At 36.8% G+C, this 16,696-nt stretch overlaps 1 protein-coding gene across 8 annotated transcripts in view; it reads right to left on the bottom strand.

Moving 5' to 3' along the window:
* The window catches only part of LOC134822131 (glucose-6-phosphate exchanger SLC37A2-like), a 104,507-nt gene that overhangs the window by 32,247 nt on the left and 55,564 nt on the right, over positions 1-16,696 (bottom strand). For 5 of the 8 annotated variants that reach the window (XM_063833035.1, XM_063833037.1, XM_063833038.1 and 2 more), the window contains 7 exons: positions 16,462-16,552; positions 15,771-15,836; positions 15,438-15,532; positions 15,153-15,275; positions 9,466-9,591; positions 9,103-9,168; positions 8,564-8,613 (listed from right to left, as the gene is read on the bottom strand). The exons of the other annotated variants lie outside the window; for them this stretch is intronic. In XM_063833035.1, coding sequence (XP_063689105.1) covers positions 8,564-8,613; positions 9,103-9,168; positions 9,466-9,591; positions 15,153-15,275; positions 15,438-15,532; positions 15,771-15,836; positions 16,462-16,552 — 617 coding nt within the window. The remainder of the gene's footprint in view (positions 1-8,563; positions 8,614-9,102; positions 9,169-9,465; positions 9,592-15,152; positions 15,276-15,437; positions 15,533-15,770; positions 15,837-16,461; positions 16,553-16,696) is intronic. 8 annotated transcript variants of the gene reach the window in all.

The following is a 16,696-nucleotide window of genomic DNA, read 5'->3' as shown; positions in this document are numbered from 1 at the left end:
ACATAACTATCCTAAACATGTGGACAGTGCCGATCTTTTAGGCAGCACGTGGAATTGAGTTGCTAAGGACGACAACATATGATATTGAAATGGGGGTGCGTAATGGTTAGAGATGTTATTGCAATAGGTCGGTTATCCTGGGTGCGATGTTTAGACCCGATTGATCCTGTAAGTTTGATAGCTCATCGAATCACGTGCCTGTTTGTAGATAGCATAGTAATCCTGACTTGGAACTGAATTTAACAAAAGCGTGCCTAAACATTTAACTTTTTTCCCTACAGAAACATGAATCGCAAATAAATCATGAAGAAATCGATGTTTTACCTGATTATTCTACAAATCATCCCTCAGTCTGTTTGTGGTAAGTAATATAAATGTGGAAGTTGCTCTATTCTTCCTTCAATAACCGCAATAATCAATATACAATAGGCGATGTGTTTTGGTAGATTTATCTAAGGTCGTGCAAGAATTGATAGAATTCGCTGTTATTAACTGTTAATTCTCCTAGTTACCCAAGAGTGGACGGATGTAATTCACCACAAGTTGATAGACGTCGATCTGGAGAATCAGGTGCTGGAGATAAAGACAGTTTCAGAAGCAGGAAGCAATAGGCTTCTAACCGTTGTGTTTTACCAAAAATCAGCTACACAACTTGAACCCTTTCCGAGTTATCTGAAGATTCGATTTTCTGACAAAATCACCTATGCGGTTAGACGTTGTATGGCAGGGCATGAACCCTTTCCGAGCTTGCCCGCGGAGAAAGACAAAATTTGGGGCATACAGATAACAGAGGCTGCAAATGTGAAGGTATTCTGCAATGGAAAAGAGGTTTTAAGTTACAACACCCCAAATAGCTGCTCCGATCAATTCAGCAAACTGCGAAAAATTGTGTTTTGGCGGCCCGGGGACGGCAATGATGACACAGCTTCGGTCAAATTCAGAGCTGTGCCAATAAGAGGTTAGTGAAATGCAAAAAATGTCCTCATTGTAACCGCGACCGGAATGGAAAGCTAAATGAGCTAAATGTTATGCAAGGAGTTTTAGTGCTACTGGTTAATAATACGAGGTTAGGTAATGGCCGAACCAGGGGTGTAGGAAGCGGGGGGGAGGGGGGGGGGAAGGCAGGGGGCCAAGTTGTCCCCATTATCATGTCCACACCGGACCTCCGGAGTGACGTAGTGAGTGATAAGTCCGCTATTTTGCAGATTTATTGATATTGTTTGAATATATGATTAAATTTATGTAATATCCTATCGAGGCTCATGCCACCCTAACGCAGGTTTACTACAAAGTATTTATAAAGGGAACATCACTTACACCTTTTGATAATCGACTTATTTGGTGCTGACTTGAATACATTTGAAAAAGGCACCAAATTAAAATGATTGATTTTTCAGCAAACTGCACGAATATAGACCCGAATTTAAAGGTTGTAGTGACGGATTCTCAACTACCAGCTCAACACGGAACCAGATTATCTACCGCTGCTCATCAAAACATGCCAAAAGAGGTGGAGATGTCGACTTGGTCTGTGAGGATGGGACGATCACTTTCTCTGGCGGAGCTACACCTTGTTTTAAAATAGGTAAAAACTACAAAATATTCAACTTAGTAAATTATAGGCTTCAAATTCACATAGTAAGATATGTAAAATATGTAACAATTGTGCGGTCCTTGCAGTTTAGGGTTCGGATGGTGCAATTGTTACATTTTAGATTAATCTTGAAAATTATTTATTCAAATAATCTAAATAATTATCAATTTGTACGAAGTAGATGCTTGCGTGTAACAGTATCTACAGGGAAAGGAACATGATAATGCAGCGTCAGCTTCTAGTCGACACTTTACAACAATAGTCGCTAACAACTACTTACTACAAATACACTTTTTGAATGAAGGACAACCGTTTGGAGAATGATAACGTGAGGAGATGGTTATCATGAACTATTCTGGTTGTTTGGAGAATGATAACGTGAGGAGATGGTTATCATGAACTATTCTGGTTGTTTGGAGAATGATAACGTGAGGAGATGGTTATCATGAACTATTCTGGTTGTTTGGAGAATGATAACGTGAGGAGATGGTTATCATGAACTATTCTGGTTAAGTTTGGAGAATGATAACGTGAGGAGATGGTTATCATGAACTATTCTGGTTGTTTGGAGAATGATAACGTGAGGAGATGGTTATCATGAACTATTCTGGTTTGGAGAATGATAACGTGAGGAGATGGTTATCATGAACTATTCTGGTTTGGAGAATGATAACGTGAGGAGATGGTTATCATGAACTATTTTGGTTGTCGAGGATCAATCTAATGAGACTGCTGATTGTTATTTTATATAATTTTTTAAACAGTCCTAGCATAAAATTGAATTGGGAGCTAAAAATAATTTCTATTTTTATTTGGGTTAAATGAATTGCAAGTTTTAATAAAACTTCTGTCAATAAAATAGGTTATAATTTCAAATATACGTTTGTTTTGGATTATATTCTGATAACATCATTGTTTTGGTTTATAAATATGGTTTATATTGTCACAGGATCTAAATAGGAGCCGCTAATTTATTTGACTTCTTAAATTGTTGGTTTCCCGAAGAAAGTAATCGTTATTTGTATTCAATCATAAAATATGCATGCTAAGAATAAACGAATCTAACTGTCATTGAAAATCTCTCCCTTTACATTTAAGTATTAATGCTTTTCATACAAAGTTACAACAAGATCTTCATGTTATGTATCCTGGGTTTGGACAGGATATTACCCCCTTAAAATGTTTCCATCGCGTTACATAATACTCAATAAATGTAATAGATGTGTAACGTTGTAATTAGTTTATGTTACGCAAAAAATTGAAACTGCCACCCGAAACTTTTGTTGCACAAATTTTGCGGACGAAATGTATTATACGAACGAAACATGAGGTAAGTAGACAAGGAAGTTTGCTAATATCAGTGATGTGCCGTGTGGCTTGTCACTCAATCTTCTTTACTATTCCCGTAATAAAATGTCGATGCTTTGGACTAGGTACTCGCTATTTTGTGGATGTCTTCGGCTATGTTTAAATCTTAAACTTGAGCCACAATTTGAAGCTCTGTACCTACAACATATAGACAGTGAGTCTCGCGTTGATGGCCACAGTTTACACCACGATAACAGGCATGCCATTAGCTGCCTTGCAAAACCAACCAGTTTTACAAAGATGTGGACGTCTCATCCCCTAGACCAGCGGGTACTTAGTCTGCTGATCCTTCCAAAGGACTAAGAAGTTCACGCCCCACGAGAGAGTTCCCATAAACTCCTATACAGAAATGGTCCTCTAAAAGTGGTCACGTGCCTGCTATGTTCATGGAGTGGAAGTGGTCATATGCCATCACAATGAAACTAACGATCCATTCTACTTCATCGAAGAATTTAACATATAGTTTTGATCCTGTCCCTGGTTCAGGGCGTTGTCTTGTTTAAATTTCAGTGACAAGTTGCAGTATACTAACGACTAAATGGGGTCTAACAACCGGCAACCTTAACCCCACCCAAATACTTGGTTCATTTCCGAAATAGAGTTTTCGAAAGGCATAGTCTCCATGTAGGTTCAATTTGTCGAGTTCTTTTCCTCTAAAAACCTGTCTGGTTAAAAGTGAAATCTTTAATTTTTTTTAAATCATGCGTTTCGTTTTTCATAGGAATGAACTTATGGGATTCACATTATCGATAACATTGCCTTTGGAACTGTTACAAATAATAACCCTTTATCTCCACTTAGATTTTAGAAGCTGTAGACAAAGTAGACAAAGCCTATGTTTCTTTTCGCGATAATCTTTCCGTTGATAAATCCATCTCTTTGTGGTAAGTTTATTATTCTTTTCATAACAACCATCTTACAGATACAGTTTAACTACATAGTTATTAGTTATTGATTTATTTGAAGTTAACAATTTATTCGAGTCCTGCTCCACATAAATAAAACAAAAATTAATTCAGATACAAGGGAGAGACTCGCAAATGAAATAATACCAAAAAGTGTTGAAATCTCCAACGCCTTCAACGAGGTTATGAATGGTGCCGCTAACGCTATAGACCTGAACCTAACAACTGAAACTTGGATATACTCAGATTCTATCGGAGAGGCTTGGTTGAAAATCACCTTTGACCAAGTGCACTGTGTTGACAGAGTTATCTGGTTAAAGGGCACTGGTGATCCTCGCCTTACCTGGTTGTGCCCTGAGAAAGAATGCAGTTTAACTGACGACAGTGAGCCCAGTAATGATCCATACTCTGTAACAGTGTCCTCTTCGGGAGAACCACCAGCTCTTCCTGGATCTGGTTGTAGCTATGGAGACACTGTGAAACTAGAAAATGAGAACGCCAATTTGTATTTTCTGTACGAGATAGCAGTAATTGAGAAAGGTGATATTCAGATTTACCTCTAACTTTAGCTTTAAATTGTCATGTTCAATCCATGAATAATTATGATTTTTTGATACAGTAAGTTCTGGTAGTGGTATGTAACACAGATAAGTGAAAGCAATACACTTTCAGCCAAATGCACGAATATCGACCCGGATGTAAAGGTTGTAGTGACAGATTCCCAGTTACCAGCCCAACATGGAACCAGCATTATCTACCGCTGCTCATCAAAACATGCCAAAAGAGGTGTAAATGTCGACTTGGTCTGTGAAAGATGGGACGATCACTTTCTCTGGCTGAGCTACACCTTGCTTTAAAATAGGTAAAAACTACAAAATATTCAACTTAGTAAATAAGGCTTCAAATTCTCATAGTAAAATATGTAAGATATGTAACAATTGTGCGGTCCTTGCAATTTAGGGTTCGGATGGTTCAATTGTTGCATTTAACTAACTATAATAGGTTACTGATTTCAATAATAAATGGTAGTTAGAATTAGTGCTTCAAGTATTTTAGTCGGTTTTGTGATAAATTTAAGCAGATTCAAGACTTTGGAGCACAACGTCCATTTTTCGCAATTTGCGTGTAACAGAATATACAGGGAAAGGAGCATGATTCTTGCAGCGATAGCTTCAGGTCAATCAACGGTAGTACGGTAGGCTTTACCTGGAGACCTCAGGCTATCATGTTCATAAACATATAGAATAGAGATTTAGCGGAATGACAGGCTGAGCGCGGCCCAGTAAGGTAGGCTAAGTTATGGTGAGACGTCAGTTGTCAACAACTTTGTGATTAAGAACAGACGTAAAGTTCTGAGGAAAATATCGTGAAAGAGAATGGTGTCGTGATACAACTTACATTTAAAAGGATGAAGTTTGAGGTCACCATGAACTATTTTACTGTCGAGGATTAATATAATAGGACTGCGGATTATCGTTTGTGTCAGAAACTTGTTTTAGTTATAGTATAATGTTTAATAAGGATGGTGCTACAACTTTATGAGCGGTAAATGTTATCTGACAGTATTTTCGCATTAAATTGAGTTCAGTGATAAGCAAGTTTTATTAATAAGATATGTTAGAATTTGAAATCTACTTTTGTTTTGGGTTTAATGTACTGCTAAGATCGTTTTCTAATAGATGTTGAGTTATCACTATATCACTTTTTTAAATTCTCGATGTTACCGCTCCCCGGACAATGTATTCGTTATTTGTATTCCGCCATCACTCGCTAATAACAAGCTAATATAACATATAATATATATATATTTCATGGCTGGACTTCTACACAATAAAAGAAAGCGGTTGTGATTAGATCTTCGAAAGTCTTTGCATCGTTTATTTACATCAATTCTCAATAAATGTATTTAATTGTAGTTGTGAAAATAGTTTAAAACTATATATATATGATAAAACTGTGGTTGAAAGTTCTATAGATAAGAGTTTGACAGCAACTCTTGGATTACAAATACAAGTGATTTGATTCCTACCATATCGTATAGACAATAGACAATGACATACTTATTACTTATAGGCGGACATAATTCACGCACGATACAATTTTTCGAGCGGGATTAGTATGTCATATATTATTCATGTTCCGCTCCTATACGAAGCTGCTTCAATTTAAAGTTTTTCTCTTAATTTTGTTTAATATACTATCGTTAAAGTCTGAGAGATTGACTTAATATAAAATAACAGCCTTTTATCTTTCAGGAAGCTAAACAATGTCAATGTTTCTTTTCATGATTTTCCTAGTACCGTTGACTGATTCATCCCTATGGAGTTCAGTTGGTAAGTTAAAATATCGATTAATTAATGATCTTAAGTTTTCCATTTTTTGCGAATCTTTCTATCATGATTATCTGTCTTCACCGAACAAACAGACACAGTTCAACCACATAGTTATTAGTTATTGATTTATCTGAATTCAATTTATTCCTGCTAACATAAAAATTCTACCACATAAACAAAACAAAAATTAATTCAGATACAAGGGAGAGACTCGCAAATGAAATAATACCAAAAAGTGTTGAAATCTCCAACGCCTACGACGAGGTTATGTATGGTGCTACCAATGCTTTAGACCTGAACCTTGCAACTGAAGCCTGGACAGAGCCTAGCTGGAGTGGACCTTCCTGGTTAAAGATAACCCTAAATCAGGAGCATTGTCTAGCCGGAGTGGATCTTCCTGGTTAAAGATAACCCTAAATCAGGAGCATTGTCTGGACCAAGTTATATGGTACTTTTCCAGTGGCAACCCTCGCTTAACCTGGAAATGCTCTAAGAAGAAATGTAAATGTAAGGGTTTGTTCTGCGATGATAACTCTCTCACAGTGTCATCACCACGAAGCAAATCGTCTGGTTGCGGGGACAGTGTGATGCTGGAGGATAACCACGGCAATATGATGATGATAAGCGAGATAGCAATAACTGAAAAAGCTGGTAATTCTCATTTTCATCTTTAACCTGAGCTTACGCTACTATTTTGACAGTATCTCCAGAGCTGTTGACTTAATTTTGATTGAACTGAAAGTGGAAAGATGCAAAAGCGTTTAAAATTCGAAATATGGGTATTGAAGTGAACTTAATTTCTTTTCAACTCTTAGAGTGTGCGACTCAGCCAGTTTGGGGGTGGAACAACGTTCAGACGGAACCAGCACTACCAGTTGAACACGGAGCGGAACTAACTCTCAGTTGTACTGCAGTGGACTTCACAAACATCGGAGGCGACAAAGCAACTTGTCAGGATGGACAAGTTGTTCTGGTTGATGACCCTCCTTTGTGTGTCTTCTTCTTCGTAGGGGGCAGTGGTCTTTACTACTAAGGAATAGATCAAAACCACTATAAGATAGAGCATTGAAGCGCCTTTGTGTGTCAGTAAGTCAGCTTTTGAATAAAATGTGACAAACAGTCAACAAAAACTACTTCCTTTATAAATGTGGGTTTAACTTACAAGTTACATAAACTGTGTCAGTGGAACTTGGTTAATAATACAGCAATATAGTTTCAGTAAAATGCACGAATATAGACCCAGATTTAAAGGTTGTAGTGACAGATTCTCAACTACCAGCTCAACACGGAACCAAGATTATCTACCGCTGCTCACCAAAACATGCCAGAAAAGGAGGAGATGTCGACTTGGTCTGTGAGGATGGTGAGATCACTTTCTCTGGCGGAGCTACACCTTGTTTTAAAATAGGTAAAAACTACAAAATATTCAACTTAGTGAACTAGGCTTCAAATTCACGTAGTAAAATATGTAACAATTGTGCCTTCCTTGCAGTTTAGGGTTTGGATGGTGAAATTGTTACATTGTAGATTTTAGATTAATCTTGAAAATTATTTATTTAAATAATCTATTAATAGGTATATTTAAAATAGGTACAGTTTTAAATTCAGTATAGGACAGAAACCCTTTGACAAGAAAGAAATGTAAGAACTGGTTCTTCCAAGGGCATGGTTGAAGGAATTGTTACATTCGACTGACTGAAATAAGTACAGACTACAGAATATTATTTACTTTTATCCAGATTGAATTAAGTGAATTTAGACAGATTTTGATATGGAACTGTGTTCTTCCTTTAAACGCGTTAGCAACAATAAACTGGTTGTCCTTTACATTATGGAGCCAGGCATTTTGTGGACTGGTTAAAACACTTTTCCGATTATACAATATTTCTTGAAACAACCAATAAGAGAAGCTTTCCTCCACAAAATGAGACTTTTACCCAAGTTAAACGTTGACGTATTCTTAACTTAATTTTACTCGGTTTAAAACACCCGGACCTATCAAAACTCATAACTGCAGTCAGAAGTGGTGATTTGATGTTTGAAATATAATTAAAAGCAGCGCAACAGTGACCTGTAAGCTCTCAAATACGAAATGGCGTCAACTAAATATTGCTCTAACAGTTATTCAAATAATAAATTCAGTAAAATAAAAACAAGGTCTTTGGACTGCTTCACTGTATAAGCGATGTACGAATTCATCCAAAAACAAGTTCGTATAATAAATCATTAAATAAAAAAAGGAAAATATAACAATTAAACAAATGCATTTCAAAAGTTACAATAAAGGTGCCATTTGTAGTGATATTAGGAAATTTCATGCTAAAAAACAAACATACAAACATAAAATATCTCATCAGGCTTACCTTCTGACACGTAGCTTGGATATTTCTTTGATCATGACTCTCAGCAGACACTGAAAATATCATTTGTTAAAATTTATAAACTATCCAATTAAAAGTTTAATACAAATCAAATACGATGAACAGTTCATCAGTTCTCATCAAAGCCTTAAAACCAGGGTGGAAGGAAACTGGAAAGGCAACTAAAAACTCTCCTTTTCTTCCCAACGGTTCATAAAATTGGTAATGTGAAGTTGAGGAGCTGTTATTACAAAAGTGGCTACTAGCCGGCTAGTAGCCGGCTAGTAGCCGGCTAGTAGCCGGTGTTCATATGGTACTGTGCAGGGACGTTGCATAGACGTTGCATAGACGTTGCATAGACGTTGCATAGACTGACCGTGCAGGGAGTGTGCATAGAGTGTTCATTGTGCAGGGACGTTGCATAGACGTTGCATAGACGGTTCTTTTGTTGTTGCATGGACGTTGCATAGACGTTGCATAGACTGTCCGGAGCTAAACGACCAAGTTGCCAAATATTTCCCAAATAAGGAGCAGTAACTCACCAAGGCAGCGATGAAAGCAGACACTTCTAACACTGTGAACACCGTCTGGTACTTGTCTGGACCGTCCTGAGGATCATACAAATTCTGTTTTTAGCAGATTGCAACGGTTTTGAGGAGATAACGTCATGAATTTTCTTATGTGTTTGAAGAATTTTACTTTCATTTTCAAGGAAAATTTAATTTAAAACTCCTGGACAGTGCAGTGGTCTTCTTTAAAAAGTAACACGTGACTATCTTATACTTCACAAGTTTAATCTGCACAAATTACCACCCAATTACCACCCAATTACCACCCAATTACCACCCAATTACCACCCAAATACCACCCAATTACCACCCAAATACCACCCAATTACCACCCACCTTGTGATTAGTAAGAACACTTGTGATGTAAGGGCCCAGTGTAGCACCAATAGACCCTGAACCGTCTATAATAGCGGACACTGTGGCCAGCGCTTGGGAGCTTCCTCTTATAGCTTCACTTGTACCCTAGGGAGTGTTATGGGCTGTTAGCTGCAGTGAGGAGATTTGTTTATTATCAATGACAAGGGTGTCTACTGTCTATGAAGGGGGTCTATGAAAAGGGGTGTTGCCAGCAATAGTAGTGAAATGTAGCTTTGGAATGTAGCTAAGGATCTCCTGTTAAGATAAGTTTATGGCCTACGGTAACAAAAATAAAACAAGTATTCAAAAAAAACAATTATCTATTTTTACGGCACAATCTAACAATATCAATGGTAAATAAATCAGTGGAGGCTTGAGGAGGTTTCAACTTTTCAAGTGCCGAAGGTCACTGCTTATCGTTGGATTTGAGAGCGAACTTTGCTTCAAACCAGCTCAACCATTCACCACGTCAATATACAAATACCTTACTCGAGAATATTATGACTGGAAAGCAACTTTACAAGAATAAATAGATTACAATTACAAAACAACATACTTGGTCACCAATGCTTGGTGTTAGACATCTAATTCTCTGAAATTGTCGTGACATTTAAACCCAAATACTTAGCCATTGTCATACGTTGTATGACCCGCCGCGCACGAGTGCGCGGCTCCCCCTGTATCGTAGAAACTCTACACCATAGTGAAACGACTGTGTGGGTCACGACGTGATACAACTTAGCCACACATGTGTCTTAACGTTTTAGGCCCCCGCACAACCATGGCATATATTACCCAAACCTAGCTCAAACCTTAACCCTTAGATGTCTGAAAATGTCCCTATAGAATATTGATCACTCTTTAACAGTTAACATATTATGCAAATCATAAATCATGTTACCAGGATTTTAAAAGGTTAATTCTCAAATCACAATCGACACTGGTATGGTATATAAAATAAAGACAGACTTTATACTAAATAGCGGAATATTTTAATTAAAAATAAATGAGAAGGTGAAAGTTTTCACTAATGTTGCCAAGTAGCTTGTTTCACTGCATAATGTTTGACAGTTTTGATAAACACTCCTTCAAGAAACGACGCATATCACTTATTCGTACCAAATAAACAATTGGATTTATGGTAGAATTAAGGGGGATTGCAAACAATAGCCCTAAGATAACCCAATAAGAAGATTTGTTTTCTGAATTACTCCTAGGTAAGATTACATAAGCAACCAGTAAGATGGAGTTAAAAACAAAGAAGAGTGCTGAGAGGAAAACCACTGTCCATGTAGCTTTTCTGTTGTTCCTGTTCACTCTTTCTGCTGCACCCTGGAGATCATTTCTTGTCAGCTTGTATACAGCTACAACAGTAGCAGACACCACCACCAGTATCATCAGTGAACCCATCCCTATCCGGGAGATCAAAGGTCCGATCAACTCCATCATGATAAACACTACCACTCCTACTATCACTAGTAACTTACCTTTTATCTGATAGAAAGGAAAAGCAATTCCTATTCCTCTTGTTATGCTAAGCAGACAAGTCACAAACGCTGTCCCATCTATCAGAAGTAAGTAGATGACAGCCAACAGAGGAAGAGCTACAATCATTTCTGGTCTATCTGCATTGTCTTTTTGAACCCTTAACGAGATAAGGCAGGTCAATGTTGTCGCAGTAATACAGAGTAGTAGATCTATGCTATTCAGCAGCATCAGTAGTTTATCGCCAATACCTTTTTCTTCTTTCTTTATGAAGTAGGCCAAGGAGACTGAATTAGCCAGTGTTCCAAAAATGCTAAGGACTGCACTGGCAGCAGAAATTTCAAAATTCAGAGAATCTATCCATGCCTGGTCCTCGGCCATGATTTCTTTGGGATTTTGGGAATAGAGAAGTTACAAGACAGTAGTGAAAGCATTTTCAAATGCTTCATATGCTTAATACATAAAGCATCGAAAAACGAGAACGTTTTTAATTTATGATAACAAATCGACTGCTCATTCCAGATAACATGTGAGAATAGAGAAATTACAAGACAGTAATGAAAGCGGTAGTGAAAGGCTACTACAATATCAAAATCTAGACAGCTCAATTGCCTGTATATTTCAATGGTCAGATTATAATACTTCTGCAATTACTCCATATTGGAGCAGTGTTTGATAAAGAACTTCTTGATGATTTTATTGTTTACAAAAAATACTAGAGCACAATTCTTTGTTAGAAATTAAGTCTATTGTCAACACAGACATGGGAGATTGAGATTTCACTTACACCTTGTCCTTAAAGCTAATAATAGATGTGGATTCTCGTGGGGAGGTGAGGTATCTCTCTCTCTAGCTCTCTCGGTTACGGTCAACGGTTTCTGGCCTCCTACGGTAAGAGGGAAGCCTTCTCGCCGTACCCACAGCGTGCAACTCCTGCTAGCTGCACGCCCGCGCCAAAACTCCCAAAGTAAATGTATATTATATATATATAATATGATTATGTATATATACATAATCATAAAAAGTAAATATCAATGCAACAGACCCATGAATTCCTATAAACACTTCTTTATCCCTCAAAATTGATGTTTTATAGTTAATACGAGCAACAAGCAACATATATTCTGATCCTTCGGTTCTACTCATGACCTAGGGCCTAGCAAGTTAAGCTGAAACCGAAAGATCGAGGCGATCGTCAATTTTCAGAGAGAAATATAACGACTGGGATAAAGTGGTGGGTTTTGGAAAATTCCGCCATATTTTTCCCGGTCATTAATTTTCCCAGTCATAAATTAACCCGCTATAATGTTCCCGAGTAAGGTAAACTAATAGTAATACATTTTGATGCTTGGTGGGTTTTGGAACATTCCGCCATATTTTTCCCGGTCATTAATTTTCCCAGTCATAAATTAACCCGCTATAATATTCCCGAGTAAGGTACATATATAACACAGTGTATGCTTGTCTCAAATAAAACGCTAAGTAACAGCTTCCAAACTCAGGGAATGTTAAATATGCTGAATACGTTAAAGCGTAAATAACACATCATACATGCACTAGTAGTGCCAGAAGCTGAAATACGTATAGACACGAAATGCATACTATGTACTCACGTCTCACACTGTAGTCTATGTCATTTAATTATGGTCACAAAACATGCAACTTGGCGGATGCCAACAACTTCGATTAAATTCGGGTTCTTCAAAAGTTACCAGTTCGGCCGCTTCCTAAGTTAATTTTATCCAGTTTAGGTTGTCATTACTAATATCTTTACAACTCAGTCTCAGTTTCATTGTTAGAATTTTCAATCGCCCCGATAGCATTGCTCGCTCTATTTGGAAGGATTACAACAATCCACAACCTCATTTCCCTCATCCTCAAAACATAAAGCAGTGGGTTTAGAGAAGCGTTTAGGACCGTACAGAAGATTTCACTTATAATGCTGTAGAAATACATAAAATCGTTATTATATATTGGACCCGGGTAAGTGTTGGACACCATGGTGTAAGTGAGAAGACAGCAGCTGATGAAACTAAAGCAATTGCAGCAGAGAAAGAGGGCAGTAAAGTAAGTAATGGTGATGGAAGCATGGTGATTTCTCCTTTGGGACACACTGTTTGCGACAGGTTCTTTCCGGAGCATAACAATCGAGACAAGAAACGTCAGAAACACAATTATTGAAGATATTCCCAAACAAGCGATCCAGTTAAACATGTAGCAGATAAACAGCAATGCCGCCAATGACGATTCTGGGATAAGTTTTGGGGATACGTCACTAAGCGAAGTAGCGTACTCGTAGGTGTAATGCATTTCGGGAACGAACAAAAGTAGACAGTTGCAAATACAACGGTAAAGTAAATAGACAACAATAGACACAAGAACTGCTCTTTTGTTGACTTTGTAGAAAGGATACTTTATGACAATCGCTCGTGATAACGACAGTGTCATAACCACGAATACCTTACTCGGGATTATTACGACGGGTTTATTAACGACCGGTTAAAATATGGTTCGGGAAAAATGTGGCGAAATTGCTCAAAACCCACCACATTCTCCCGGTCGCCATTTTACCGGTGTCCAACCTTTCAATTTTAGATTCAAAAATTTTGTCTCAGATGTAAATTTCCTTATTAGAGATAAGCAAGTTTAGAAATTTTCGCATTGCTAAACCTTGTGAAACAAGTCGAATTATCAATAATTGTTGAAAGTAGACAGAAATAATGACTCGTGGTTAATCAAACTAGATGGAAAATAATTTTTAACATTTGAAGCGTAACAACCAGATCGATTAAGATAAAGGGAGAGCTGTTTAGTCTTCCAATAAGTTGTAATCATCTTCGTTATCTTTATCTGGATCATCCCTTTCATCAGTTTTAATTAATTCAAGTTTTAATATAACTGTTACTTTTACTTTGAGTCCTATTTCATTATGTAGAGATAGTCAATACCTAAGAAATTAAAAATTGGCCTATTTAAATCAAATTTGACAATAAGGATATATGACAAGAATTGGGCAAAAAGGTGAATTTTTTGCAATTTTTGCCAAATGAAGTCGAAAAACCTACAACAAGTGTCCCAATAGTCTTCTTTAGTGAATATAAGACAACGATTAAAATATGAGCACCCATACCCCTTGGGAACCCTAAAAGCTGAGTAGGCGGGTTTATTAACGACCGGTGAAAATGTGGTTCAGGAAAAATATGGCGAAATTACCCTAAACCCACCACTTTATCCCGGTCATAATAATCCCGAGTAAGGTATGGACAATTCTTGAAGCAACAGAATGATGAAATTCCAAATGGAGTCGACAACCGTGTTGCTTAGTAATCCAAGAGTTCGTTTGTTCAGCAGATTAAAAGCAAATGGAAGGTGAATGACGGAGGAACCTATAACGATAGAACAGGCAACTATGTAAAGAAGAGTTGACAGATTTCGTTTTTTTGTGTGGACGAAATATCTTAAAGCTAGACAGTTTCCCGGCAGTCCGATCACAAAGCAGACAAAGAACCCGAACGCTAGCAAGCCATCATAAATTCTGTACTGAGTTTCCAGGATCGGAGTCTCATTCATCCTCAAACTTATAACCAGCGTAGCCGGTAGCTTGAATCAATATATGGAAAGTTTCTCGGACTAATTTATCACAAACGTATGTTCAGACCTTTAGGCTTTAAGTACTGAGTAAAACTGATAATTATTTAAAGCTGTGGCTCACTGGCCCACGGTTACTTTTATTTATTTATAACCTAAGACACCGGTATAGCAGTAAATTAATTAATGAGGGAACAACTCAAAAGCCAAGGCAGGCCATTGGTGGCACAGGAGAGCTCAGTTGAGTTTTCGTTCAGAATTTAAGTTTTAGTTTTAAATTCAAGCCTATGACCAAACGACAAAACAAACAAACAAACAAACAAACAAACAAACAAACAAACAAACAAACAAACAAACAAACAAACAAACAAACAAACAAACAAACAAACAAACAAACAAACAAACAAACAAACAAACAAACAAACAAACAAACAAACAAACAAACAAACAAACAAACAAACAAACAAACAAACAAACAAACAAACAAACAAACAAACAAACAAACAAACAAACAAACATCATGCGAGTAAAAAGAGCGTAAACAAGATAAGGGCCCCCCCCCCCCCAAGATAAGATAAGAAGAGAGAACTCACCAGATCAGCGCTCACTGCAGTGGTAATGAGAGCGTACGGACCGTTTGAAAAGAAACCCAGCACAAACATAATCCCAAGTTGAGCTGACATTGAGACGGTACCGAACTGGTAGTATACGTATAGCTGAGTGATAATTTAGTTAGTTTACTAAAACTTAGTAGTTTACTAAAACTTAGTTAGTTTACTAAAACTTAGTTAGTTTACTAAAATTGGGTGAATAATTCTAGGTGATTGTTATTTGTAATTGTCAGTGGTATATCAGTAAGCTTATCACAATAAACATACCAGAGGAACAGATAAGATCTGGAAGACGATGCAAACTATAGCGTTACATCCCGTTTTATCAGCTAACAGTCCACATATTATGGAACCGAGAATACCTGATAACATGGAACCTTATCAGTGCTTATCTTTAAAGGACAGTTTCCCTTGTCCTCTCTAATTGTCACACAACAATTGTGGACATTCAAAGGGAACTATTGTTACATTTTATAATAAAACGTAGGTTTTATTACGCAGTCATGAATTATATTTGTCTTTTAATTCGTGATTGCAATCACCGACACCGTTCAATAACAACGACAAAAGTTTCAGAGATATGAGCACAAAAATACCAACCTCCGATATCGTAAAAGGTGGCGATATCTGCACTCTTCTGCGAATCGTACTGAGTCCCGTTTATTTCTAAGAAGAAAAGTTATAGTTTAATGATACAGTAAAATGTGAAGGAAAACTAAATATAAATCAGTAAAATTAAATCTGAATAGTAATGCTCAACAACCAAGTGACACACAAAAATAAGCATCACCAAAATAGAAACTAACAATAAAGGTACTACTTATACTCTGAGCAGTACATATAGTGCTACTAATTCAGTTACTAATGTAGTTACTAATGTAGTTACTAATGTAGTTACTAATGTAGTTACTAATGTAGTTACTAATGTAGTTACTAATGTAGTTACTAATGTAGTTACTAATGTAGTTACTAATTCAGTTACTAATTGTTAATGTACTTACTAATACTGTGTAGTTACTAATGTAGTTACTAATGTAGTTACTAATGTAGTTACTAATGTAGTTACTAATGTAGTAACTAATGTAGTTACTAATGTAGTTACTAATGTAGTTACTAATGTAGTTACTAATGTAGTTACTAATGTAGTTACTAATGTAGTTACTAATGTAGTTACTAATGTAGTTACTAATGTATTTACTAATGTGTAGTTACTAAAGTAGTTACTAATGTAGTTACTAATGTAGTTACTAATGTAGTTACTAATGTAGTTACTAGTTGTAAATGTACTTACTAATACTGTGCACGTAGTCAGGTAAACAGAAGAGGAAGGTATAACACACTAACTTAGCGAAGAAGAGAGCTATCGAGAACTCCATTACTCCCTGGTAACGAGCATTGTTGGGAGATTGTTAAGAAAACGAAATTTATCAATCTTTAAGACTAATATTTATCAAGGAAACCAGTTAATCGCGATTCGTTGTTATAAATGTTGTAATAATAGATTGAATTTAACATGAATTTGACGG

Source organism: Bolinopsis microptera, chromosome 10 (genome assembly GCF_026151205.1).
Source record: "Bolinopsis microptera isolate Bmic1 chromosome 10, MBARI_Bmic_1.0, whole genome shotgun sequence".
NCBI lineage: Eukaryota > Metazoa > Ctenophora > Tentaculata > Lobata > Bolinopsidae > Bolinopsis > Bolinopsis microptera.
This window is presented reverse-complemented; position numbering and strand designations above follow the sequence as displayed.